Genomic DNA, 27,978 nt, shown 5'->3' with positions numbered 1-27,978 from the left:
CACTGGGTTCATACAGTTCCTTTTTGCTTTTAATCTAGCGTTATTTTAGGGTGAATGTAATTAGCTAATTATATAGATATGGACGAGCACGAGGGATCCGTTGCGAACCCTGAGCCCAAAATAGATTTGTCGGAACTTTTAAAGCAAATGTTGAATCATGACCGAGAAAGCTGCACATACACGTTGATCGAGTTCCCAGGGAGAAGATGCTTGTTCTGTGAAGTTCTGTGAAGCGAACATGAATTAGTCAAATGGAAAGACCAAGAAGTAAGTATTTGAATCGCTGTAAAATGATCGATTTTGATTTTTTTTGATTTTGTGGTTGCTTCAAATGGCTTTTTAATCAGAAGGGGATATTTGTCATCAAAATTGAGGATATGAGAGGTGCAAACAGAAATCAACCGGTGGACGAAGCTCATTTTGAAGTAAGTAAATAAAGATCCAACCCAGTGCTTTTTATTTCTTCTTTCATGAACCCAGTGTCTTTTTCGTTCGTTTTCCGCCTTACTATAGCTTTTTTGTTTCAGCTGTACAGGAAGAAAATCGCCAGAGATTGTTCAGATATTTCAATTGCAAAAGTAAGTATGATTTTGTCTTGAGGTTTTCGAATTTGAAATTTTAAACTGAAGCGTTAAAAACAAGAACGGAGATGGAAGATGGCGCTTTTTTCGATGGAAGATGGCGCTATTTTCTGTTATAACCCGCATTAAAATTTACCGCTGACTCGTATGTCGAACTTTTTTTTCTCTCTAAGGTGCTCAGCGCTTAACCATGAAAATATGTTACTTTCACGTGACGTTGCTAATGTATTGCTAATGTTGTTGCTAATATATTGCGGCAAACTCTTGTGCGACCACGTTTTGCGAGAATTTATGCGACCACGTTTTCACAGTTGCCAAAAAGCGTTTCAATCTATCTATATCAGGCCTTTCGAACTTCGTCAAAATCAGTGAGAGTCATATATAAGAAGAATTAATGGATTGTTTAAAGCTTGGCATTGATAAAATTTTCAAATTTTAATTATTTAGTGATTCGTAAATTGTTTCATTAAAAATCATCTAAAAGGAATGAAAACGTGGGGAATGCGATGCAATTGTTTAAAATTGCTCTCAAGTTTTTTTTATCAGGAAGATAGTAGAGTTAATGTAAATAATATCATATCCGATTGGCTGCCCTTAACACAGGTTCATCAGGTATCTATTTTCGGTGGTAGGTCAGTAAATCGATGGATCATCAGAAATTCAAAAACGTCGGATCACATCAGTAAACTGAAAATTAGTTATTCAATTACGTAATCACATGAGCTAAAAACTGAGAATTTTACCAAATGACAACTTGTTTTCCAGAAAACAAAAACTGAATCAAATAATGAAATAAAATAGCTCTTCCCATGAGCCTCGTAGTTTTAAAACATTGTTTCAGCTCAGGGAAAGTTTGTTCTATAAAACTTAAATTCCGCAATCGATGTATTTATCACGTAAATTGGTTTACTGATCTGATAATTTACTGAAACATCAGTTTACTGTGCGCACCCCCTATTTTCAGTCCCATTGAATAGTTAATGGAGTGAAAAGACAACCTAGATTTTCTAGTAAAAATAAGTTCTGGTAGTCCTCGTATACAATGAAATAATCATATACTCAAATGAAATTTCTACCTAGTAACTGTATACGAATATTTCTTCTTTTTTGTCAAATTGTCAGCGACTAATGAAAAATGAATTGAAAAAATTCTGGAGTGATCTCCAAAACGGCGTATATTTCCCAAATCAGTTTCAGCTAAATTTTTGCTTTCGAATACAAAACCTGGCATACAGTATATCGTAGCGCTTGTTTGTTAATGGGGGAAACAGTTTTTCTAATGTAAAATTTCGGTCATTGCAAAAAGAAGTTATGCAAATGATTTAACTTCAAAAGAAAAATGCTGGTTTGCAGTCGTTCGTTGAATGTTATGTTCATGGTCTCTACGTCTATGACTTATTGGAGTTTTTGTCTTATCAACGTTTTTCAGTGCCCCTCTTAAATAAAAATGTCCAGGAGAAAAAGTTTCTTACAACACTAGAAAATCAAAAACTAGTTTTGGGCATGTGTCATTTTCGAGATATCGACGTTTTTCAAACTTTTGAAAAAAAAAGTTTTTTTTTTTCAAACAAATATTTAAAATTTTTTGAGCTCCGTGATTAGCTAAAGCGGATACCTCATATGCTATCATTCAGCGTTCCAATGGAAGAATATCAACTGAAGTTATCTGAATCAGAAAATATCAAAAAGAGATCATTGTAAAAAAAAAAAGTAATTGTTTTGTTCATTATTTTATCTCAACGAATATCTACTTTTTGCGTAGGCACTAAGAAGGCTTTAGATATGCCTTAAATCTCTTCCCTTCATCATCCAAGTTGTATTCTGATGATAATTGTTCTATGATTAAGTACTTTTCATGTGGAGAAATAAACTGTTTCTTTTGATATAAATTAATTTTTTCCCGTATCGTACGCACCACAAGTATTTTGAAATCAGATATATTGCATTTCGGATTTCATAATTACACTTGCAAAGCTTGTGTATTAGTACGAACCTCCTTTTTTCCAACCTAAGTCGCAAATATTTGTGCGGCACCCCAATAATGGTGGGGCACTTTCGCAGCTTTTTGATAGCATGTGCTTTGACATTTCAATAGTAATAAGTTAACACAGTTGATGCATTTTTAAATCATCAAAGGAACCAAAAAAAGTGATTTTTTCAACAACATTAATTAAATCTCGATTTCAAAAATTTTCTAACGCAATGTATCTCATTTTTTTTGAAATGCGTAATTTTATACATGTGGTTTTATGCTTTGCTATTTGTTACATGCAAAGTTAGTGTGGGTGCCTTCAGTTTGTTTTATTCCAAATTATTAATTGCAAAAGAGTCAATTTGTTTTTGGTGCTCGCATAGGTAGCTCCTTTATTTGTGACTAGTGTTTGTCAGTTGTTAAGCTTGAGTGGCTAAGGGGATAGTGCATGAGACTCAAAATCTCCTGATTGCAGTAGGTCGCAGATTCAAGTCCTACACGTGGCCGAATTTTTGCTAATTGGAGGCTTATTTCTACTTTTTTATTATTTACCTTGATAGAGCTGCTTTTTGGTTGTGTTCTCGCAAATGATTTCGAAGCGCAGCTTAGCCTATGTTTAAAAACCTGATAAAGTTTCCCTTGTAAAATTCCTTCTTATTTCAGTGTGGCTTTTCAAAAACGATGGAGCAATTCGATAATTTTGAAATGTGTAATGGTTTAATTAGGATCTCATGAAGGCCAATCTCCGCAAATGCTGTACCTCTGTGAAAGATAAACGAGGAAAAGTTTCGACGCCTCGATTGGATTTGATCCCGAACAACAGTCAAATCCCGAACAATGAGAAAACTTATCAGTTCGTTCAGAAGAATCCGCCGCAAATCTATCCGAATATAAGCGTGTTTCCAGATAATGGAAAAACTTTATGCACTCCCAGTTTTGTGCATGAGCATGCTTCAAATGAATACGCATCTAATATTGCAATAATTAAGAGTGAGAATATTGAATGAACATTCAAAATAAGTAAAATTATAGATTTTTTATTGGATCAATTCTGGAAAGAAGTCAATATTTAACAAGGATAGCTGGTTACTGTGCAAGTACCACATAAATTATCCGACCATAGTCTTAAAATTTTGTTTCAAATTATTGTCGTTTTTTTTCTGTGGTATCATAAAAAATCTGAATAAAAAAAAGAAATTAGGTAAATGCGAGTCATTGTCAAATAGGCCAATTTGGGAAAGAGTTTTTGTAGAAAAATGGCTAGAAAAACGGGAAAAAAATAGTAAAAACAATTTAAACAATTTTCAAAAACTTTTTTTAATTTTTTTGCAGAAATTTTGTGAAGTTTTTGTTTCGAAAATATTTGAGCACTTTATTTCAGTAAAACTAAGTTTTCATGGCCTAATTTAAGCTTAAATAAGCTATTGTAAGCCTGAACGCTCACCTTATAAGCTCGAAATTAGGCGAAAAAGCAAAGCTTTTAGCCGGTTTTTAATCGACACTAGAAAAAAAATGTTGGGAATTTTTTTAATGTGGTTCGATTAAGAATTAAAATGCTTAAATATGATATATCACTCAACCCAGTCCGATTATTATTTGTGGTACCCTGATTTTATGTGGAAAACAAAAAGCAAAAAAAACTAAAACTGACCCGAATACAAAGTTCTCCCCCATTTTCAATGGTCGGAACAGCTAGTGGAACAGTTGGATTTTAGATTTCCCTTTGATAAAGATACACAAACAGTCCTATCGTTAGATGTATTTCTATTGGTTCATTTCAAGATAGCTTTTTCGTTCACTGGCTCTAGTGGTTTAGGAAATAGGATGTGGTAAATTGCTTATTTGCATGCCAGTGTAAACTACGACTTTGAACTCACGACAATTTTATTTAGTACCCAATGTATATTTAACCAACGCAACTTTTTAATTAAAGTTTTCATGAGAAAAAAACGTTTCCTTGTAAATTCAAATGAAATAAATTTTAAACAAGAATAGCAATCACTTCAACATTTTCATTCTCATGATTCGTGTACTAACGTGATGCACAGCCAGAAGTCACCGATGAAAAATCTAAATGGAGCTTTAAGTTCAACTCATTCGGCGACATGTGCCGTCGATGAACGTCCAAAACCTGGTGTCTTTGCAATGGTGATTCAAATAGTTAGGTAAATAGCAAATAATGACATCAACTGGGTTCACGCGAAGCCAACGAACTGTCGCAGGAAGCTGCGAGACAGCCGAGGTTTCGAATAAAGCAAATATCATCGAGAAAGCTTCATCCGAGGATATCGATTATTTAGCGAATCTTTCGATGTCGATGAAAATGATCTATTTGGCTATGAAGTCGTACATCCGAAATCAGTTGGGACTGAAAACCTTGCCGTATCAATAGACACTTGATTTTGCTCCATCGCAATTTGAAACAGCTCAAGTTCACCGTACAAATTCTTCCATTTTGTCTACAATGAGGAAGAGACTGGGCTGTTGGATCTCAAAATAAACTAGGCTGAAGCTATACAAATGTATGGCGATAGCTGGCGAAGAGTGAAGAAAAGAGCAGTAAGGAGAGCGATTGAAAACATCACCATTCGAGTGTTTGAGGATCTCAGAGAAGACCAAGCTATGGGTGAATATGTTACGATAAACAAGGTGTTTGATAGAGATCACCCTCGGGGCTTCCGAGTTCTGGCAAAAGCAGTACTCTCAGATGAAACTATGGACAATGTTCAGCGCTTCAGACCGACACTAAGTGAGAAAATATTGAATTGCCGCTTGAGGCTATACTTTTTTCAGTTCTTACGGTTCCACTCTATCTGGAACAGTTCAAGAAAAAGATTGGCAATCTTTTGCAATACCACTAATTGGTGTCGCTTAAAATTAATTTAAGCTTCATAAAGATGGATGTTTTTCACAATATAGCGTTTCGAAGTTCTGAGCCGTTTTTAACTGTTAATGAACGCATTTAATTTTAGTTTTACGGCTGTTTTTTTTTTGCTTTCAAGTGTCAGTGAAGGAAGCGGAGACATTTATTACGGCGTATGAGTGTTTTTTTTGGAAAAAAAAGTCCTGATCAAATTTGTGTTTCCGCGGTTTGACTCTTGATTTTTTTAAACTTCCATTCAAATTCATTTGATAAAAAAGGCAAATCACTATCCGTTATTGAAATTGGAATTTGCCCATAAGATGTGAATGATTTTTAGTTTGATCAGAGATTTCCGTTTCGAAATGTTTCAAAGTTGAAGTCAATCAGTTTTTCCGTTGTTTGTAGCTGACTAGGTATGATTGATTGTACTTTTAAATCAAAATAGTATGCTATTTTAAAGGGTCAGAACCTGTTGAAGGTAGACTTTGTGCCGTTGGAAGCGGAACTCTGCAACAAACTTCCAAAAAAACTTAGCGAGGATTCGTTAAGAAATGCACTGCAGCTTTTTTATCTTTTACTTCAAGTATAGTTGCTTGTTTCAATTGAAGGCTGTTCATTGCAGACTGTAGATGTTTGGGAAAGTGGATTTGGAAGCCTAAGTGTGATTAAACAAGACGCCCTAACTAATCAACATTATTCACAAATAAGCGGGTGGTTAAGGCATGTGGCTTTTGACCAGTAGGTACGAGTTCGATTATCTTTGATCTCATTGCCCTTTTTCAGTTCTATCTCGTTGGTAGATTTAGCTCGTCTTCAAACTTTTTGTCACTTAAGCTGGGTTCGTCTGAATTTGTGGCTACTAGTTTGTCATTCTATGCTTGAGTTGTATCGCAAGGAAGCGAAGCTTTTCTCCGCCTCTTTGTTTAAAACATCGATGTGAATATTACTTGTTGCTTGATTTTTTTTCTCTAAATATTTTTTTTGCTGATGATTGGAGAAAACAAATGCGGAACTCTATTTTTCTAATATTTTCTTCACTGCGCCTGTTTTAATTCCTTGTTTGGTTTTAGCGACTTCGCCAGTGTATTGAAATGGGTCTCTACAGTTCAACAAGGTGGGCGTTCCCATCAGGATCGAAATAGTTGATGACTTGATTGAAGAATTGTTACGTGACGAATTTACGACTAGATTAGGGTCGGTTTGAGTTCAACAGTCTCGAGGTCTACAGAAAGCAGCAATAGATAATAAATAGTATCTTCAGTAATTTTGCTGGCTCTATTTTTTCTTCGAGAATTAAAATTTAATACTTTCTTGTGTACTGAGTTGTGTGATGATGCGCCGATTGGCTGCTGTGCAGTTTTGTTAATTTTTGAAACTTTAACTTTCGTCTGAAGAATTCTGAGTTCATAGAATAACTTCAATTTCCAATAAGGAAGTTCTGAACGAAGGATGTATTTTGACTTGCATGCATGCATGTGAGTGTTGATTTTCACTGGTTTGTATAGCGAGTTCCCTGAGCACCCAGTTGGTAAGGCGAGTTGCCCAAGATTGTACTTAATAAATGTTTGGAACTGCAAGGTAGCCAAGATCAGAGGCCGAGGCGAAGAATGTCAAATAGGCATTCGCCGAAGTGAAAAAAGACTCGAGAAATTCCTCAGGTTTCTGTGGTTTTGCGAGACATCTTTTTTTAGATATCTGAGAATGAACGATTTAGTAGTCGACATCATGAATATATGAAGTGAAGCACAGTGACTTCAAGTCAATTTTGATCGATGTGTGTCACAAATTGAGAATTGCGATGGGGCCTAGGAAATTAGACAACAATCAAATAAAACGGAAGCACCTCAAAGGAAAATAGATGTTTCGGCTTAACTATAATTATAAGAAAGCAGACATAAGTGATTTGTCATCGGGTGGAAACATTAATTGTTTGCAGCCTGCAATGAAGTTTCAGTTGCAAAGATTCAAAATTTGTGAGAAAAAAAATTGAAGGTGACAAATTATCATCGATGATAGATTGTCACTTAAAACAGATGGCAAAAACAAATACGGTTGTCTTTGTCACTATTGATGCGTTGTCCCAAATTGTAACGGAAACCAATGACAAATTCGGAAATTACGAAAACTATTTGAATTTCACGCAATCACAGTCACAAGCTTGACCCTAAATACAACGACGAAGAAAATGATCCAGCAAAACCGTGAAAATTATTTATGACGAACACGTTAAACTGAACTCTGAAATAGAAAATCCACAAGAGACCACAACATTAGCAGCAGAATACTGAAAAACCGAAGCCAATGCTAGCCAAAAGTTCCAAAAAATCGCTGTGAAAATCGATGGTAGGTATTTAGCGTAAAATATGCAACAATCAAAGAAATTCTTTGAGGTTGGAGTGGTGATATTTTGTTTGCCAAAAAGTCGGCAGTTTTGGTAAATAGTAAACACTTTTCATGTGACAGTACTTTCAAAACTGCATTAAAACTGTTTTTCAGTCTAGGACCGCGGATTTCCATCCAATTTCAACATACGAAAGAAACTTACCACAGTTATTGGAAAAAATAGGAAATGTTTCGGTTAAATCTGATTACGAGACGGGTAACGTGATTAGGAGTGGTTACCTTCTCATAGATTTTGGTATCCTTTCTATAGTCCAGAGTGATGTAACTTAGCGATCATTCACTACACGTAAAAAAATGATGAAATGGTTTTGATGCAGTCCTCAAAGTACCGCCGCATGAAAATTGTTTGCTTTTTCCAAAAAAAAACTGATTTTTCGGCGAACAAAAATTTACCAATCAAACATCTTATAATAAAAAGTCTTGATAATTGCCTGTTTTAATTCACATACCATCTATTTTCACGTCCTGGAGTTTTTGGCCAACGTCGGATTCGGTATTTCAGTAATTCGCTGCCATTTTTGAGTTACTCTGTCGGATTTTCGATTCCAGAATTCAGTTTAACTTGCTCTTCGTAAATCATATTCACTGGTTTTGCTATAGCAATATATATTTAGTCAATTTTTTTGCTTTTAATTTTCTCCGGAGCTATATATATATAAGGTCGGGTTCGTGACTGTGGTCGCCTGGATTTCTTGATTTCTAAACTGGTCAATAATTTTCCGTTAAAATTGGATACAACGCATCAGTAGTGACAACCGAATTTGGTTCCGCCATCTTTTAAAAATCTAAATCCATTGGTGATTTTGTCCAACGCGGTATTTCGACAAAATTTTTTTGAAATTTTGCATCTATGCGAGCATAGTGGAAGGCGTTCACTTTGAAAACGTCAGATCGTGTATCCGATCTCATGCCATGGCAATGATAGTATGTGAGGACGAGCTCTCACTGGACCTCTAGCTCCAGGTTTACTACAGCCAGACCAATTTCGGCTGCAATAATTGTACCACCTGTAAGTTCTAGAAGCAAAAAAGGGCCTTGGGTTCCTAAAAAAAACTTCGCTCTGCAAAAATAACACAGTCTGAATTGTTGGGAGATAATACAAATGGACTATCCTTCGTCAGGCTTGTTAAGTCCTACTGATAGCTCCTCTGCGATTCGCAGGAATAACAGTTGTTGTTTCTCAGAATTGCAGTTTAGCAAATATATATTATTTTCTTGTAAGTGCTTCCGTCTAATTTGATAGTCGTCTATTTTTCCAGGCCCCATTTGGATCAAATGCTAAATTAATTCAGTCGTTAGACAACAACAAGCTTTTCTTGTGACTTTGAAAAATGGACATTGACTTTGAAAACAATCTGATTCAAGCCAGCGGGGAATACAAAGAGAAAATGAATTTTCTCGTTTTCCTGAGAAAAATGCTGTATCACGACTGTAAAACCATAGGATGTGGATTTAAATTTCCACCAGTAGAGGAACCACTATGGTGCCATGTTTATAGAGAGCAGCTAGTGGGATGGGTGGACATAAATGTAAGTAAAATTGTTGTTCCGAATTTATGTAATCACCGCTCCTCAAACGTATCACGCTCAGGGCTTTTTTTCCTCCCCCACCTCACATCAGCATCAATTTTATGGTGTAATGAGGATTTTAACAAGGTGAATTATGAAAACCAAATATGTTTGTCATGACCCAATTAGTTAGCTTGTCAATTTTCATAACAATCGGTTGGTGGGAACAGTAATTTTACTTTGCAGATGGGGGAAAAGTTTGCAGATGGGGGATGATAAGGAAAAAGGGCCACGCTTAGTGATGACTCTGATCTAGGTCTTGATGATTTTTGTTACTTTTTTCAGGAAAAGTTTTACTATTGGTTCACGCTCGGATTCGATTTTTTTGCGGTTTTGATTTAAGATTTTCCATAGGAATAAAAGCATTTTATATTGCTCCTGTTTTCTCAAATTGAAATAATTGCATCAAAAAAAACTGTCGATCATAAATTGTTCTTAAAATTCAAGAACTTTGAAGCTATATACTATTATTCTTCAATTCGAAGGCTGGGTTTTTGTTTAAAAACTTTCATTGTCTCTTTTCTAACTGTCTGTCGGCTAAGTGATTTGGTTGTTGATTTACTGGAGCTCATTTCTGATTTTCGCTTTCCACGCAGAGCTCAAATGTGACCTTTAATAATGCAAGAAGTTGAAATTACAAAAAACGGGTGCTTGGTTTCAAAAACGGTTTTAGTTTCAATAATTATCTGCGTATAAAATTATACGAAGTTTGTACTAAATATTTTTCACTGTTTTTCACTACCCTGGTAAATGCTGTAGTCATCGGGCAATGGACTTTATCTTTTTGAAAAGTTTTTATTAGGACTCGACTGGATTCCTTTTTAGGAATTCCGACCAGGAACAGTGATTTTGCCAGTTTTACACCGAAGTGCTAGTATAAAATACCAGATTTTTGAACCAAATTGCGTAATAATTAGATCAATTGCATGCAATCAAAGATTTAATGAATTAGCTAGAAGATTAATTTTAGAACCGTGGTGCTCGTGGCAAGAATTTTTTTTTGTTTTATTTCGTTCATGTGATTCACCATCGTAGCATAGTGTAAGGTACGATGCAACGTTTTTTAAGCTAAGTCGCAAATGTAAGTGCTACTTTTCGTGGCGTTTTTTGAATCAGTAGGATGTATTAGCTGTATAATCCCACATGCTTTGACATTTGATTAGTAATAAGCTTACGCAATTGATGCTTTTTAATTCATCAAATGAATCGAAAAAGGCTATTTACTTCATACAACAGGATAATAACTTAAATCCTATTGCAGAAATTTTTTAACTTGATATACTTCGCCAGATTTTTGAAAAGAATAATTTATACACTGTTTGGTCTAATACATTTTATTTTATTACATGCAAACTTAGTGGGGTTGGTTTTAGTTTGTTGCATTCCAAATTATTACATGAAAAATTTGAATTTTGCGCATTTTAAAGCGCCTGAATCTTTGCCGCTTTCTCGCTCGTGTTTGCGGTCCTGCAGTTTCGCTACTGTGTTGAATAATGCAGTTTTGATTCACTGATCGGGTCAGCGCGTTTTCCATAACTGATACAGTGATTTACTGGCGTACTACCAAATTATCGCGTGTCTGCTTGTGCCTGTTCGCCTAAATTACTACATCATGGTATTTTCCCTTTTTGTTCCGACCATTGTAAATGGGGAGGAACTTTATTCGGATGTGTTTTATTTTTTTTTCTACACAGAATCAGGTACCACAAAGGTACCACTGATTTAATTATAAAGAAAAGTAGTTGTGGATGTTTATTGTGGGTTTTTGTTTGGCAAAAAAAAAAGTTTTTCTAAAAGAAATTTAAAATTATTTTGCAAACAGTTTTTTTCATTTTTGAATGCAAATGCTGTCCATCATGGCTATTTGACTAATTTTCTACGCAAGTGTATAGTTCTCGAATCACACTACCCGCTTAAAAAACGACAGTAAGAAAATAAAAAAAACTGTTTTTCTATTTTTTAATGAATGTGATCGGAACATTCTCTGCTGCTTGATTAGTGAGCTTCCTATCGTATGAATCCGATTTGAACACCACGCAATGTTTAATTCTGAACATCAGCAAGGTTTGTAAGGCGTGTTGTATTGTTGTGCTGCTTAGAACTCGAAACAATAACAGAAACAGGCCCTATTAGCCTATAGCTTAGTTTTTCTACAAGCAACCTAACTCGTAAATATTTTTTTCCCGACCTAACTCGCAAATAAGGGCTCATTTCTGCTGCATAGCCTTAGCAATTTAATTTCATCTCATCTGCTTTGATGATGGCTAGTTTTCGCCTGGCACCAAGCTATCATGGTGCAAATTCAAAGATGTGAGGCTCTAAATTTGCAAGTTGGCGGTGCGAAGCCTACAGGCGTAGTAACTTTTTTCATATGGCTTAGTTTGCCCTTATGAATATTTTTATTGCTCAAATTCAAATTCATTTTGGAAATCAATTTGAATGGAACTTAAAATGAATCAAACGTCAAACTGTGAGCATTTAAATTTGAGCGCTAATAAGTTTCATTTTTTTCTTAAAATAACTACAACAAAAAACAACACGGTCTTCACTTCGATAATTCACCCTTGACTATCATTTGGCTAATGTTTCTAATTTTAAATAACTAACAGTTTCTCTTTTGACTGCTTCAGGAACAAATTTTCTTCATCAAGCTCTTCGACGATCGAAAGACGGAAAACAAGCATCAATTTGAACCAGAAGCTGGATGCAAATCTAAGAGTCATTTTGAGGTAAATGTCTTACAATTACGCAACGTTTTTTTACAGCAAATGATCTGTCTAATAAAATTTCAATGTAAAGCCCAGCCTTTTCATTAATGCTATGAAAAATGAATTATTTTTTGGTAGTTTGGATCAGGGGCAGATCTAGGATTTTCTCGAGGAATTTTGTCGACCTTTTTTAGGTTGTTGCTGCTAGTCGCCCAACCTTGGTCGCCCATCAATAGGGGAGCGCACAGCTTTTTTGCTCGGCACAAATTGATTTCTGAGTTCTCCCAAATCACTATTAAGATAGGAACTTGTTGATTTTCCTCGTGTCGATTTTACCCCTAATCCTCGTTTCATGTTTCAGCTTTATGTTTTTGTTAGGAATTCGAAAGTTGAGATTTTTTCAAAAAACAAGTCCGTTTTTTTTCTGTTTCGCTACGTTCATTGACTCCTTTGCAACTTTCTGTTGGCAATGATTGTTTCAACATTTGTCCCTTATCGCAAAATGTGTGAAGCTCCGCTTTGCCTCATGTGTATAAATTGTTCTCAAGTGTATCAGAAAATTTTAAAAATTGAAGTTTTTTTCGTTATTTTTAGAATTTTTTGTTCATAACTTTTCTCAATTTTGGTACAAAATTTTTTTCGTTTGATAAGGATTATGGAGGCGATCTTTTAGCTTTCAAAATCTATGACAATAATTTTGATTGGAATACAAAATGAATTTCAAGTTATACAGTTGGACGATCTTCATATGAAAGCAAGGTCATAATACGTTTATACGTTATACGATAGTCAAATCATACGATTGTAAGTTCTCATTATAGTTTTCACTATACGTCATTACACTGGCTTCGGCAATGACAATTTTTTTGTAGCTTTACTCAAAATACCGTAAAGAGAGTTTGAATTTCCCTTCAGTGACCGTTTTTCCATGCAAACTAGCTTTTCCATTTCAGCTTATTGCTCGAGAAGGCTCTAGTCGAACTGAGAACTGTAAAATAAAATTTGTGCCTTGCTTTTGGTTTTGCGAAGAAAAAAAACGATCATTTGACAAAAATTAATTAATTAATTGGAGTTTTATCATGTTTCTTTGAAACACTTTTTGTTAACATACTCTCATTTCTATTTTCTAAAAACATCAAATTTGTATGAAGTCTGAATATGTCGCGACGTGTGAAAACACTTGGAATTTTGAATTTCTGGTTATATGTTAACGCTTATTTTCTTCATCGAGTTGTTAATATTTTGATAGACATGGATAGGATTCTTCATGATGATTTTTTATCCAATCCTCTGTTCATGTTTCAGCTCTACGCAAAGTATGTGTCTCGCAAACATGGCATCTCTCCTGACAAAGCTAAGGTTAGTTCGTAAATAGCACTCATTCGCTATCGGTGATGGTATAAAAGTCAATCTTCAACGCTTGGTCGCTTTTGTGGCTATGCATTCAGATTTCATTCCCTACGTCACATTTTACGTCATAGAACGAATTAATAGCTAATAACGCTTTTAAAGAAGAAATGTGCAAAGACGCAAAAAAATTGACCAAAATGAAGACTTATTTAACTAATTGTTCCGACTTTCGATACGAAAGTAACGGAATATTTGTGCTCGGGGTGGGTTTTTTTTCTTCAGACAAATTTCGACTTTTTAACTAGCCATTTTTGACGGAATTTTTTATATCATTCAAAAGGTATTGTTGTCCTGAGCTTAAATTTGAAAAGAGATTTCACCTGTGATCATTTTTCGTAAAGTTATGAGGGTTTAAAGATTTACATTTTGACCAATTTGGGACAATTAACGCGCAATATAATTCGCGCTGTTAACGCGTAAGCGGAGATTTAATCCGTCTTATAAATCGTTCCAAATTGGTTGAACGAAGCTTATTTGCCATAATTGATTTGTTACAAGGAACAAAATCTATCTTTTTGTACTTTATATGGCGTGTGGAGGGATGATTTTCATTACAAATTTCAAATTTATTTTATTTCATTTAATTTTTTTTATGTATTACTGCTGCTCAATAAATCTTAAAAGGCAGTCGGAACATTCAGGGCTTCGCGAGCTGACACGAGCAGTCTTGTTCGGTTTTGTACTCGCTTTTGCTCAGGAAATAGTTTCTACATTTGCTATCGTAGTTGTCCGCGCTCAAATTTTGTTAAGAACTATGGCGAAGAGTGTAAAGTAACTATGGCGTAGGTTCCGTTTTTTAATTTTTTTTGCCCTTTTTTTAATTTTAGTTTTGACTACCTACAGGAAAGCTAGTAGAACTTAAGTTTGATCTCATATTGAAGCCCAATTCGCCGTGATTTGGATTCAAAACAAATTTTAAAAATCTGTCATGTCGAAAAAAAAACTGGGTCTGAGTTTTCTCAGTGTCGAGAAAAACTGGGTCTGGATTTTTCCAATGAAATTTGACTACTACTTTAACGTTACGTTAGCCATTATTGCTTCTAATTTTTTCCTTTTTTTTATTACATTATTCACTCGCTCTTTGCAAAAAGATTAGCTGTAATTTTGGGAAAAAAAGTTTGAATTGATTTTTTTGATTTCGTCGTCTGTTTGACACTTGCGAAGCATAGTGTCATATCACGAAGTCTACTTTTTTTCTATCCCAAGTCGCAAATAAAATAACTCGTTTGGGGAAAATTTTGCATCAATAGCATTATATCTGGTGTATTTTCTCTGCAATAGCAAATTATCTGTTTTACTTTAGTTTCTGGATTCATGGTTTGTGCCCATGGCGCAGATACTAGAAGGAGCGTTTCTTAGTTTCGTGGCCTGGGGTTCGTTTCCGGTACATCATAAATTTTAATAGTTTTATCTTTTCTTAATGAGTTTTTTGGCTAATTGTTCGGAATAATCTGTTATACATACATAGAAACTGGTTAATTTTTTTAAGTTCACATTTTTTTGCTAATTGGAAAAATTTTTCTCTCCAATAGCAACAGTACAAATGGCGTGCGTTAAAAGGTGAATGTCTGTTTTCAAAACTGGATTTATTGCTCAGTGGAATTCAAAATTACTTATTTGCCCATTTTTCAAGTTTGGTTTGTGGAAAGTCAATAGTTGTTTTTATGTTTGCTCGAGTTCAATGACATCTGAAAATTGTTGATCATTAAAAACTCTGGAAGTTTAAACAGTTATAAGATGATCTGCTTCTTCAGTGTCAAACGAAATTTCAAAATTTTTGACATAACAAGGGATTGAGCATAAAAATGATTATTTTAAAAGTAGTGGAAGCATTTTTGAGTTACGGTATTGTAACCGGTTCCGTACCTCATATTAAATTCAAATCCAATGATTATTTCTGCCAATTTAGCCGATATGTAACATAAATACTCGGGACGGGAAGTACTGTAGTCAAATCCGGCCGTGCTCAAATCCAATTGCTCAACTCGATTCCATTAGAAAAAATTGTTTCTTGGAAACATTTAATTGTTGGACAATCATTTGTCTGCTTATTTTTATCACCTTACATCCCAAAGCATGCATTTTTATTCCTTCGTTATTTAAAAAATATATATCATCCATTTTTTTAAACTCGAGACCAACTAATTAAAACTTTGTTCTTCATTCGAGAGCAACGAATTAAATTTTTGTTTGATATTTTTTTTGTAATTTTTTCTGCCAGTTTGCCTGCTTTTTTGTTGTAAAAGTGCAAAAGATGAATATAAATCTGGTCTCATATTTTAAAAACCGATTTAAGCAGTTTTCAATTTCCTTGATCAAAAAGCAGCTATGACTTAAACAAACTTCTTTCAAAAAGCTGTAGCGTTTGTTTTTCCCGAAGTTTGAATTAATTGTAATAGGATTTTTGCTTGATAGGATTTTTTCAAGGAATTACTTATTCCTATTTTCTATCGTCGTTTTTATTGTTCGAAGAAAGTGACGGAACATTTGTGCTCGGGGTGGTTTTTTCTATTAACATTTTATGACTGAAGTTTTTTTCAATATCATTTGAAACGTATCGTTGTTCTGAGCTCAAATTTAAAACTATTTCACCTGTGATCAATTTGGTTAAGTTATGCGGGTTTAAAGATTGCCAATATGAAGCAATAAACGCTCGAGATTTTTTTTACTAGCGCGTGAGCGGAGATTTAATCCGTCTTAAAAATTATTCGTTTCTCGAATTGAGGCATGCTATTTAGTCTATCTATTACTTTGCTTTATGCGTAATATATCACATGGCAGTTAACATAGTGAGTGGGTGATGATTTTCAATTTAAAATATCTCAAAAAACGTTTGAAAACTTAATCCATTTTTTCGATAAGTAAACACTACTCCATCGACTCGATTTGGATTGTTCAATTTTGGATCATAATTTTGCCTGCCAAGTGTTTTTGCCCCATTACCCTAGAGTAAAATCTCAAGGTTTTGCTTATATAGTTCTCTGACTAGTTGCAAATACTGCATAATCAAATCGTGCGAGCATTAGTTGGCTTTGATTTCATCAGCACCTATTTTCGTCTACCCTGTTAAAAGGAAACAAGCAAGTATATGTAAATACGGATAGCCAGTTGCTGTTCAAGTAGACCAGATTGTAACGACTATGTTCTTTTCGGTAATACGACGAGGAGATATTGGTTTTAGAGATTTATAAGATTTAAAGAAATTTCTGATATATTTCTGAGAAGTAATTGAATGAGTTGATGATTTCTTTGCAAAAGTAATATTGTCTGATGAGTTTAAAAATTTATATGGTTAATTCGTGTAACTTAGTCAAATTTTCAGTTATTAAAAAATTCCTTTTGATAGTGTTTAACAGGATGCTTTACTTAACCCCGGTGCGCTTTCTTTTGGGCGTAAAAAACACATCCTTTAACATGATTAAATTTCATCGAGGGTGGTTGGAACCATAGTATCCCAATTTTTACAGCAGAACATGGTAATTTAATGTAAACTCTTGGTTAATAAAACATATTTAGGGTTGATTACTTTTACAAACAATCAACTATATAAGTATAACTGCAAGTGACACCAATTATTTAATTAGCTTAACAAGACAAGTAATTGGTAGAAGAAACTTCTAAATCCGCCGAGATATCTTTTAATTGATACTGATTAGGGTTTCTGTAAATGGTAAGTCTTAAATTTGTCTTCAAGTTTTTGCGAGATATGACGAGTCTGATTTTTCAAGGTAGTGACTTTCATGTTTTAATAGAGCCTCTTGCCACTGATTTTTGTTTGTTTGTCCGACTCTGGTGTATTATCTGTAGTTTCTATGCGTTCTTAGCGTTTTAGACAAAAAAAAACATTTCCTGATCTTTCATTTCTTAAGCAATCAAAAGATTTGCGAAGACTCATTTTTGTTATCAATAGCTCTGTAGGAAGTGTTTTGCTTTTTGTTAGTAAATCACGTGCTTTACCAAATTTCTTGCTGAGTAAAGAGACGTCTATTTCCCAAATTCTTTGTTTATTTATTCTGTTCAATTGTGAAATTTGTAAATTTTGTAAGAAAACTGCGCTATATCTTATATGGGATAATACTAAAGAGTTAAATAAGTTAATCCGAACTTATTTTGGCGCTTAGCTCGTAGCAAGATGTAGTGAAGAGGTTCCTTAAGCCGTTTGAAAAAAAAATTGTTGACTTGATTTGAGATGATTAAATCGTGCACAAAGCAAAAAAATTCATAGACATCTGCATAATTTTTAAGTTTTGAGTTTCATGATTATTATGAAAAATTGGCTCGAAACTCATTTCACAGTTGAATAAAAGAAATTTTGTTTCATCTGAAATCAAAGAGACTATTCTTTTTCATGTAAGCATCGACGTCATATAGCATTTTAAAACTGAACGAAAATCGTTAACATAAAGGATGAAAACTATTGGTCCGAGAACTGTCCCTTGTGGTACTTGATGATTCCCATTCGGATATTGTATTTTCCAGTTTAGCTGCCTGTTGATGATTTTTCAAAAAGTTTTCGAACATGTCACAGCCGTTTTTGAGAAACCCATGTGTTGAATCTTTTTCTTAAAAAAACATCGTGAGATTTTGAAATGAACGCTTTTGTAAGGTCCGAAAAAACAACTGCAGACATAACTTCATTGCGACAATTTAATTTTAGTTTTTCCGTTAATGAAATTAGAGCGTCGACAGAATATTTCTCTTTTCGAAAACTGATTTGCATAACATTTAAAAGCTAATTTTTGTGTATATATTCAGTTAAGTGTATTAATAAATTTTTCTCATTAAGTTGAGCAGAAGTTGGTGTCACAGAAATTGGCCCATAATTTTCTGCTACTCTATCATTTTTTTTATAAACTGGTCAAATGTTCGTTTTTTTAGCTCATCCGGAAAAGCTTTCGACTTGGTGCATTCAGTTATTAGGATCTGTAGGTGTTTACTCGGTGCAAGTTTCGCACATTGAATGCTCCACGATGGTATATTCATAGAACCAGTAGCTTTTTTTCTTTGTAAACTATCAATTGACAGAAATAAATCTTTTCGGGTCATTGGCCTGATTTCGATTATTTTAAGCAGGGAAAACGTTTGACGCCAACCACTGAACATTAAATTATGAACCTTTTTCTGAATGCCGCTTATGTTTGGATATATCGTGCATCTCAAGTTTTTTTAGATATACATTCCCTTTTTGTCTAACTGAGAGGCCATCTAGTTCAGTTGCAAGATTTGGTAGTTGCTCATTGAAAGATTCAATAGTAAAATTGTTACGCTGACTCCGAAAAAACCCGTTTTTACAAGTGGAGTTTGTGATGTTGCAAGATGGTGTTTTTTTTTCGATATATTTTGAGACCATGTCACGCATTTGTTGTGCCGCTTCATATGCTGATTTGCCTTTATGTATTTTATAGTGGCCTGCATGAATTATCAAGGCTTGTGTTTTAGCCACTAGGCAATATCGTTGATTAACACCTTCAAGATCTTTAATTGTTGCCGATTGATAGCTATGTTTAGCTGTTTTTTTCCGATATATACCTATGGTACACTTTTTTTAACTTGCTGTCTGATTTTATCAGTGTATCGGAGAACTAGAGAATTACTTTGGGATAATATATCTTATCAGACTCTGGAATACTAATGGGTTGACTGTCAGATTTTCGATTATTCTTTTCATTTTGTAATTTATTCGATTATTTTTTCATTTTGTTCCGTAGGTTGCCATTTTCTTCTTTTAGTTGAACGAAAAATTTTTCTTTGGAGCGCGATAGTCTTTTGTCTGATTTCAGTGTTTTTGTTCGTCGTCTATCATACTATTTTGCATCCCATTTTTTGCTAAATCTAATTAGCAGAAAATCTAATTCGTTAGCAGAAACTCTAATTCGTTAGCAGTTCATCAGTTGCAAACAAACCAATTTTTGACGACTTCTGACTTAATTTTTGAAATTAAAAAAGCTTTCTTACGGTCTTGTTCTTGTTTTGTTCCTGATTCCACTTACGTTTTTCTGATGGCCTTCAAAGCTGAGAATATAGTCATTTCAAGGGTATTTAGTTTAAAGGGTAGCCAATGGTTTTGCGGGTGGAACAGAATAATCCGACTACAGTAAAATACAGTATATTCTTCAAATCTATTTTAATTTGGTGCCGTTTTCCTTGTTAATAGCATTTAATTAAATCATATAATAGACTGTGAGAGACTATATATGGTTAATGTTTTCTTAAAATCAAGCTTTCATAAATCTTTTTACACTTAAATATTTGGAACTAAATACCCTTGAAATTGTTGCCGATTGAACCTATTCTCAGCTTTGAAGGCCATCAGAAAAACGTAAATGGAATCAGGAACAAAACTTTGGCTTGTAATTTGGAACTAGACTTTTTTTCCCGTAAACAACTTTTCTTACACATTTTTTGCCCTTGAGATACGCAAGGGTATTGCCATCGAGTACTATCTTTTTTCCGTAATTAAATTTAGGCTTAGGACTCATATTCTGGATCTTGGACTCATTCGTTTACTCTGCCTTTCTGTTGCAACAGAGATATTTTGAGCATATTTTTTTTGTTATAATTTTTTTTTGTTTTTTTTTATGTTGGTTGCAATTTTACTAACTCGCTTTGTGAAAACTTCTTTTTTCTCGGTTTAATTGGTTTCGGAATGTTTTATATGGGTTTAGGGGCCCCATATTGCATTGCTGATGAGCATTTTTTCGGCTTTAGGGGTTTCCGCTCAGACAGTTTTGGTTTTTTTACTGCCTGTTAAGTTTTCCGATGGAAATTTTTTACATTCTATTGTATTATTTTTTTGTTGGCTTCTAGAGTAGATCCAGTTTTTTTTTAATTTTCTTAGTGTTTTGATTATTTTTTTCTCTTTTAAGACATTTTTTGAAGTTATTTAGACTATTTTTTTCGAGTGTTGCATCGCAAGTGGTGCGAAGCTCAGCTTCGCCCGTGTAAGAAATTTTGAAGTACCTCTATTAGCTAACCTAAGCAAGTTTGAGACTGTTTTGCACTTAGTCTAGAGGTAACGCGGTGGCCTTTGGACCCTAAAGTCTGGCGTTCGAGTCCCGGCAGAAGCTTATTTTTTTTCAGTATGCGTGAAATTGAAAAAAAAATTCCGGGAAAAATTGTACTGTCGGACGTTTGATTGTCTGCTTATGTTTCGGCAGCTTAGTTGTTACATCAAGGAATGAACCGACGAAATGAACCGACGAAAGCTATTTGTTTCTCACAACAGTATGATAATAAAAACTTTTTTTCAGAACATTTTAACTAGGTATATTTCGCAATCGCTTAATTTATATAAAATTTGGATTCTCATTTTCCAATTTATTACTTGCAAAGGTGGTGTGGTTGCCTTTAGTTTATTACATTCCAAAAATTTACATATGAGTTTTTTAAAGCTCTTGAATTTTTGCCGCTTTCTCGCTACTGTTTGCAAAGCTGCAGCGTTGCCTGTGTTAAATCCTGAACCTTTTCAATACGACAACTTCACTTGGCGTGTACTCAAATAAGGTCGGCTCAGTCACCTCTCGGGGCATGATTATGAATGCTTATTTATAATCATTCTGGTGATTGTTTTTCTCAACATAATTTTCTCAGAATGGTCATCGTGGGGGAACAAAAATTTGAATTTTTTTGTATCGCGAGTGTTGCGAAGCTCCGCTTTGCCTCTGTGTAATAAGAACTTCGGTGAAAATTGTGGTTCTGTTCTTGGAATTATCTGATACCTGCGCGTAATGCAGCAGCACAGCGATACGGTGGTTCTGTTTTCTGAGAGACGATATTTACAAGTTTTTGGTTAAGCTTGATAGCTTTGTATCTATAACTAAAACTCAAATATTCTCTACTAATATTTTTGAATGGTTGTACAAATTTTAGAACCAATTAAATGTCAATACCAGATCTGAACTTTTAATACCAGAGCTGAATTTTTAAAGGAATTGACCGCTTTAATATCTAGTTGCAGTTGCAGTTTTTGTTTTTAACTGACATGTAACCCACAGAGGGAATTCTGAGAAAATGTGGTGCTTTAAATACGCGAAATTGATATTGGTAAAATCATTATTTTGTTTGCTTGCTTTCTGTAAATTCTTACATTCATCGATACCATTTGCGAATTTCATGCACCAACTGCAGCACGTGAGTTGCCGATACAAAATTCTCTATTGCGTTTTAATTTTTTGAAGGCCTCATTTTTGAACAGATGTAAACTAAGGTTAACTAAAGATTTTTGGTACTTCACTGGAATTTTTTTTTCATGGTGACTGTTTGTTGACGGCAATGTTTTTGTGCTTGTCACGGAAACTATTGGATCCATTACCCTCCTATGATACTATGGTAAGCATATCCACCATTAAAAATGATTATTTCAACGGTGATAAAGCATTTACGAAAGGATCAACCTTTTAAACAATTTACCCCCCCCCCCCCCTTTTTACACCGGGGGTAGTTACGAGATCCTACATATTCGACTAAAAGATGCAAAATTTGAAATCGCGAGCAAGTTAGCTCCAGTGGACATTGGACATGCTAATCGACAAATATTCTATCTGGCTGGTCCCAACATAGGTTATAGTATATCAAAACTTAATGTGGCAGGACGTTCATTTTCCATGTACACAATTAGTTATCACTCCTTTAGCATTGGCATAATACCACTTACTATACATTGCAAATTTGGTGGCTTTATTTTCCATGGACATAATTATTTATAATTCAAATAGCATAGGCATAATACTACTTAGTATACTTTGCAAATTTTGTGGCTTTTAGTTTCGAAAGTTTGTATTTAGAGTAACATGAAAGCGACGCTGAACAAACAAGTGAAGGAAGGAAAATTGAGATCAGTCAGTGGGGAGTCAGAGACGAACCGAAAGGAGTACCAGTTCATAACTCCACCTTCGCCCTCTTACCAAGGGGGATCCAGCATCGAAAACATTACCCCTCCTCCTCCTGCGCAGCAGCACTTCTTGACTCATTCCCAGTGGGGGGCTGCTCCTACAACTACATCTCAATATTATTCACAACCAAATCTAGAGTCTTATCCTAGTACATTTTCTGGCTCCACGAATTTTCCTTTACATGAACAAAACTATGGTCCGACAATGTATGCTGGCCAGAACCCCCAGCCGCAATTGCATCGTCCAGATGAATACAAAATTGAGAATTCCCCGTCTAAATGTACTGCTCTGCACTGTGGAATGGAGGTGCTTGCATCAGGTACCGTATCCTCTTCAACATCAGCGCAGCAGCAGCAGGAACATGTTCCATATCAAAACGAGACCTTTAATCAGAATCAGTCCAATTTCGTTTTTCTCAGTGAAGAAAATTGGCATTCACAAAGTAACTATCAAGCACAGGCTACAATGTCTGAACTTCAGGCTAATCAGTATCCAGTCTACTGTCTCACAAAAAACGAGCTGCCCGACTCGGCTGGTGTACACATGCCAATGGAAACTAGTAGTACCACACGATTTCAGTTCCAACAACAGCCACCAGTGACACAAATGCAGCAGAGTGTTACCCAACCAACTAGTTTTTGTCAAATGCCGAATGACCCGAGCTTGCTTAATGACCCGAGCTTGCAGTCGTCCCGGTTTCCGGATAACCAGTATCTCTGTTTCCAAAATGCTCCTGGGAGCAGTGGATCCTCCTCGGTTTCTGTTCCGCCGACAAAGATGTCTAAAGTTGAACAGTTGGTTAGCGAATTCAGAGACATTGATGCACTAGCTACTGGGGATATTGGAGCCTCTCCTTTTGTAAAGCAAGATCCAATAAGCTATCATGGCTCTGAGAGTTTTCCTCAGGGGGCATATGAGAATCGATATTCTCAAGAGAATCGTAGCCAATTAGCTGCTCCATGGGATCCGGCAGATCTTTTTGAATCGGGTTCCGATCGGTCGTTTCAATTGAAGGAGGAACCCAATAAAACACCACTACGTACGCCAAGAGCTAATTTAGAAACGTTTGAGCGATTTTTGCAAACAGAGGAAAAAATAAACTTTGATCGATTAGCAGACGAAGATTTTCAGCTGCTAAAACAATACCACCAAGAAGTTAAAAACTCATGGAAACCGTTCATCAAGGACATGACTGTGCACGTTTATATTCGTGCGAGGAAAGACGAAAAGATGCGTAAAGTACAAACAGAAATTGTGTATGAAAACAAAAGTAAAGGAGGTTTCAGATTCGTCTCAACCAATCCTAACTCTGAAGTTGATCTCGAGGACGTGCATAGATTTGGACCCTCGAGACGTAAGTTTTATTTCAAGCATGTTTATGATTGTTCCAGGTAAAATCTTTAGATTTGATTTCCCTAACATAAAATTAGTTCCATTCGAAAATTTTGGAAATTTATTGATTGCTGTGAACATGTTCTTGGAAACGTTTTAGCGGTGTCTAGATAAGTTGGTTTGAAGTTTTTGCTTTGATGAAACCAATTTAATCGCGCAACAAAACTTCTAGCATCTAGGCTACGCTCTTAAATGTTCCAACTGCACAACATAAAGGCCTATCACGTGAAGCGCCTTCATTGCTGATTTGCATGTAATTTTCAAGCATGTTTAAGCGTTGGTTTTGCAGTTTTTTTTTCATGAATTTTGCTGTGTTTGCTTGCGTTAACAAATTCTATTTTTTATTGTTGAAGTTAACAACCACGGCCGTCCTAATTTCTTTGTAGTCAATCATAGTTGTTGTGAAAAATACACAGAATCAAGTTTTTCAGAGACGAAATGTAGTCAGAGCATTGTGTACTGCTTGCACAGCAACCGGGTGCTCGTATGTCTTATATTTTTGTAGACATATTTAGAGTCGTAACATTCTCTGCTACATCAACAGCCACCGGCTACTTGAGTTATTTTTGATCTTTATCTCTGTTTTAGTTGGCGAAACAAAGCTTAAGGCAGTGAATCTTCATAATGGGGAACCTGTGTAAGTTTACATTTCCGTTGAAACAACAAATTAATAACGTATATTATTGCTTAGGCCTGCGTAACCTGTGTTTTTTCAGAGACAACGACAATGTGCAAAAGTGCTTAGAGACGTTCGGGCAATCGGGAATTGTTTTCATTTGGAAATGCTACGATCCCCCTGATAATCTTGAGCGAGCAGTTGGCAATAGAGACATTGCAGCTATGCTGTGTTGGAGGCTCTACTGTTACCGAATATGCAAGGGCTACCACTCTAGAGATGCAGCAGAAAAAAGTGGGTTATTACGTATGCCCAGTGACCTGTAAAAAATTAAACACTCGATTTTGCACCTTACTTTGGTTTCAATTGCTGGCAAAATGCATAAAATTTCATACTCGGTACATCCCGCGAACGTGAACCTGAATTCTTTATTAATACAGTTTTTGTTATTGCCTTTTGAAGATCAGAATGTTGATGAATGCGTAAAAGAAGATCAATTGTTTTAATCACACGAAGTACAAGTTCCTAGATGCTGTTGTTCTTGTCACAAAAATACAATCTCCCCCTCCTCCTAAGTGACCTACCGTTAAATGTCCTCCCCAAGCATGTATTAATTTGCAACATCAATTCCGCGTAAAATATTCAGTTCAAGCAAGCGCGCTGAATATACTGCCGGAAAAAATTTTAAATACCGAATAGCTATTTACACTAGCGACTTTAGTGAGCGGAGTGTAATAGTACGACTATTCTTTCTAACCTAAGTCGCAACTATTGATGCCACCTTTGGGGCTTATTTACAGTTTTTTTATAGCATGTGATTTGACATATGATTATTAATAAGTTAACACCTTTGATGCAGTTCTCATTGCTCAAATGAACCGAAAAAAGCTATTTGCTTTAAATATCCTCACAATAATGAAAATAATTACAATAAATCAGATTACAATGACTTCGAAAATTTTCCAACTCGATAGATCTCGCAAATTTTTAAAATGCTTAATTTTTACATTATATGGCTTAATGTTTTCCAATTTTTTGCATGCAAAGTTAGCGTGGATGCCTTTAGTTTGTTATATTCCAAATAATACTTGCCAAGTTTTGTATATTTGTATTTGGTTCCACTTTTGCTTCATCGCATATCAGCATATTTGGCAATTTATCAGCATATGTAGCTGCTTTATTTGTGACCAGTGTTTGCCGGTAAGAGTTCGTGGGCGAGCGGGCAGGGCGTGCGACTCCAAATCTCGAGATCACAGGCTCGAATCCTATACGTAGCAAAGTTTTACTAATTCGAGGCTTATTTCTATTTTTCTTAATTCACTTTATAAAGCTGCTTTTTTGGTCGTGTTCTCTGTAGTGTTTGTGAAGTGCAGCTTCGCCTCTCTGTTTATCCTGTTATAAAGCTTAAAATACTAATCATAATTTGGTTTCGATTTATTTTTTGGACTAATTAGATCAGTTTGTTCGCCCTCGAAGTCATCTCCTACAAAACCTGTACTTAATTCCTCTAAATTGATATGGGAATTGATCGGTTGATCAATTTTTTAAATATAAATTTATAGAACGCATGGACGCGAGTAAGAAAGTGAAGATGCTGGACATGTGCATGGCTGGCTCAGGAGAAGAAACAGGTCGGGAACTGAAGATTCATAGTGGCTTCGAGCTGGTGTTCGACTTGCTGACACAAATGCTGAGTGCACTGAATATCAGAAAAAAATGTCAACAAAATGAGTCAGAGGATATAGCCGAAACGAAAGAGATGAAAGAAACGGTATAAAAGATTCATAACTGCTCTAAGTCAAATAGCCTTGTAACTATCGTAATTGGGGTAATTTTTTTCTTTGATACAGCAGATGATTGTGTCAATGATCGAAGTGAATACACTCAAGTATCTCCTTAACTATGCTCCTTAGGTACCTAGTTACGAATCGCCACCCCCATTATAGAACTAATTCAGCGATTAAGCATATGGAATTTTGTACCTAGTAACGAATTTTGTACCTAGTTAAGAAAAGGGGTCCTGAAGGTTGTTCAGGCTCAAATTTTTTTTTTGCGGTTTGACTTTTGATTTATTTTTTTAAAGTTCAGTTCATTTTTTTGTTAAAAGGGAGACAAATTCCAGTATTGAACAGCAAAAATGTAAAAGGTCTCGAAAAACGTGAGACTTCTAATTTCGAAAATGGATTTTAATTACCAGATTTCTCTGCGAAGTAAAAATTTTACCACAACCCAGTTTTCTCAAATTGGGTCAATTTTATTAAAGAAAATTGTCAATCATAAATTGTTCTAGAACTTCAAAGAGCTTTAAGGCCATACATTTTTTTTTCTACTTTGAAATTGGAAATTGAAGTTTTTCCAACAAACAAGTCAGTTTTTCAGTTTTTTTTGCTTTCATTGACTCTTTTCCAACTGTCTGTCGGCTATGTTCCGTGTCTGTTATTGATTATTTCAAAAAAAATGAGTGATATTTTATTCGTTACCAAGTGTTAATGAACGGAGTAAATTAAGAGTTTTTCATGTCATGTTTTTTTTTCACGAAAGATTCTTACATGTTCTAACCTTAAAGTCTAACTTGTAATTCTTCTAATCTAGCTGCTTGTCTTTTGATGCTTTTAAGACTACTTCAATTTTATCTACTAATTAAAAAACAATTTTAAAGTTGTGAATTGCTCTTATTGTTTAATACTGTATGTTTGAAAGTTTTGCAACTCTATAGATGCAATATTTATTGTTGATGACAAATTCTTGGCATTTTTTTTCGGCCGATGTTGGTCCAGCTGAAATTGTCCATTCTTCGCTAGGAGTTGTTTTTCCATCTCATCGTGTAAATTTATTAAAATGTAAATGAGTCTATCGAAAGATCTAATAATATAAAAACTTTCTACAATTTATTTCTACTACTTTTTATTGCTTCTAATTTTTTCATTCTTTAAACCTAATTCGGACACTTCTAACTAAAAAAAAAACTGAAAATTGAGTTGTTTTTCGTAATTATCGTGATTGGATTATTATGGGCTTCTTGATCAACTACCGGTTCTCCTGAATTATTTACAATTTGACTGCGGAAATTGTTTTTTGCTTGTAAAAACGTACAAATTCTCTAAAAACCCGAACCATCATAGGCCACCAATATTGTCACCAAGTTTGAATTAACTAAAAATCGGTACTTAATGAACATTCGTTTTGTTTCGTAGAAGAAATGCCTGAGCATCCGTTTGGGCATGTACAGTACATCGAAGTGTGACTCATCTGGTCTGCCGATGCGAGTTGAAATTAAAAACAACTTCATACAGGACCTCGTCAGTGGACAAGCTATGACTCATTTAGAGGACTGTTCCAGATCGAACAAGACAAGGTCTGTGCTGGATAGCAATGTGTGAGAGTCGTGTGAGACAACCGACTAGAAAATTTCATAATCAGTTTTTTGCCACAAAACAGTGAATTAAATCATTTATATTTATGCTTTCAGCTCTTCCAAATTTTCTATTTTACTGTTTGATTGATTATAATGTAACTTTCAGTGTCAGTTGTTTTAAATTACTTGTTTTCCAACTTTGTAAAAAAAATTCTTTTT

The 27,978-nt window shown here is 34.9% G+C and overlaps 1 protein-coding gene across 3 annotated transcripts; it reads left to right on the top strand.

The window, feature by feature from the left end:
* The first annotated feature begins 52 nt into the window (after nucleotides 1–52).
* Nucleotides 53–27,978, top strand: LOC134843642 (uncharacterized). 3 transcript variants are annotated; one of them, XM_063859834.1, is made up of 14 exons: nucleotides 53–267; nucleotides 348–425; nucleotides 528–578; nucleotides 3,279–3,543; nucleotides 4,602–5,302; nucleotides 6,487–7,226; nucleotides 9,080–9,348; nucleotides 12,018–12,116; nucleotides 13,401–13,454; nucleotides 22,289–23,750; nucleotides 24,377–24,425; nucleotides 24,505–24,698; nucleotides 25,967–26,175; nucleotides 27,599–27,978. In XM_063859834.1, the coding sequence occupies exons 7-14, from the start codon at nucleotides 9,151–9,153 to the stop codon at nucleotides 27,782–27,784; spliced, it is 2,451 nt and encodes an 816-aa protein (XP_063715904.1). In that variant the 5' UTR covers nucleotides 53–267; nucleotides 348–425; nucleotides 528–578; nucleotides 3,279–3,543; nucleotides 4,602–5,302; nucleotides 6,487–7,226; nucleotides 9,080–9,150; the 3' UTR covers nucleotides 27,785–27,978. The 3 variants fall into 3 exon arrangements, with proteins under 3 accessions (XP_063715904.1, XP_063715905.1, XP_063715906.1); XM_063859835.1 differs by lacking the exons at nucleotides 53–267; nucleotides 348–425; nucleotides 528–578; ... (4 more) ...; nucleotides 12,018–12,116; nucleotides 13,401–13,454 and adding an exon at nucleotides 21,323–21,635; XM_063859836.1 differs by lacking the exons at nucleotides 53–267; nucleotides 348–425; nucleotides 528–578; ... (4 more) ...; nucleotides 12,018–12,116; nucleotides 13,401–13,454 and adding an exon at nucleotides 21,711–21,833.

This window comes from Symsagittifera roscoffensis, chromosome 4 (genome assembly GCF_963678635.1).
Source record: "Symsagittifera roscoffensis chromosome 4, txSymRosc1.1, whole genome shotgun sequence".
In the NCBI taxonomy this organism is placed as follows: domain Eukaryota; kingdom Metazoa; phylum Xenacoelomorpha; order Acoela; family Convolutidae; genus Symsagittifera; species Symsagittifera roscoffensis.
The sequence above is the reverse complement of the archived record's forward strand: the minus strand, read 5'-3'. Positions and strand labels throughout refer to the sequence as shown.

Coding starts and splice junctions, on each gene's coding strand:
- LOC134843642 (XM_063859834.1), top strand. CDS start 9,151: ATGGACATTGACTTTGAAAACAATCTGATTCAAGCCAGCGGGGAATAC. Junction 9,349..12,017: donor TGGGATGGGTGGACATAAAT/GTAAGTAAAATT, acceptor TGACTGCTTCAG/GAACAAATTTTCTTCATCAA. Junction 12,117..13,400: donor AATCTAAGAGTCATTTTGAG/GTAAATGTCTTA, acceptor TTCATGTTTCAG/CTCTACGCAAAGTATGTGTC.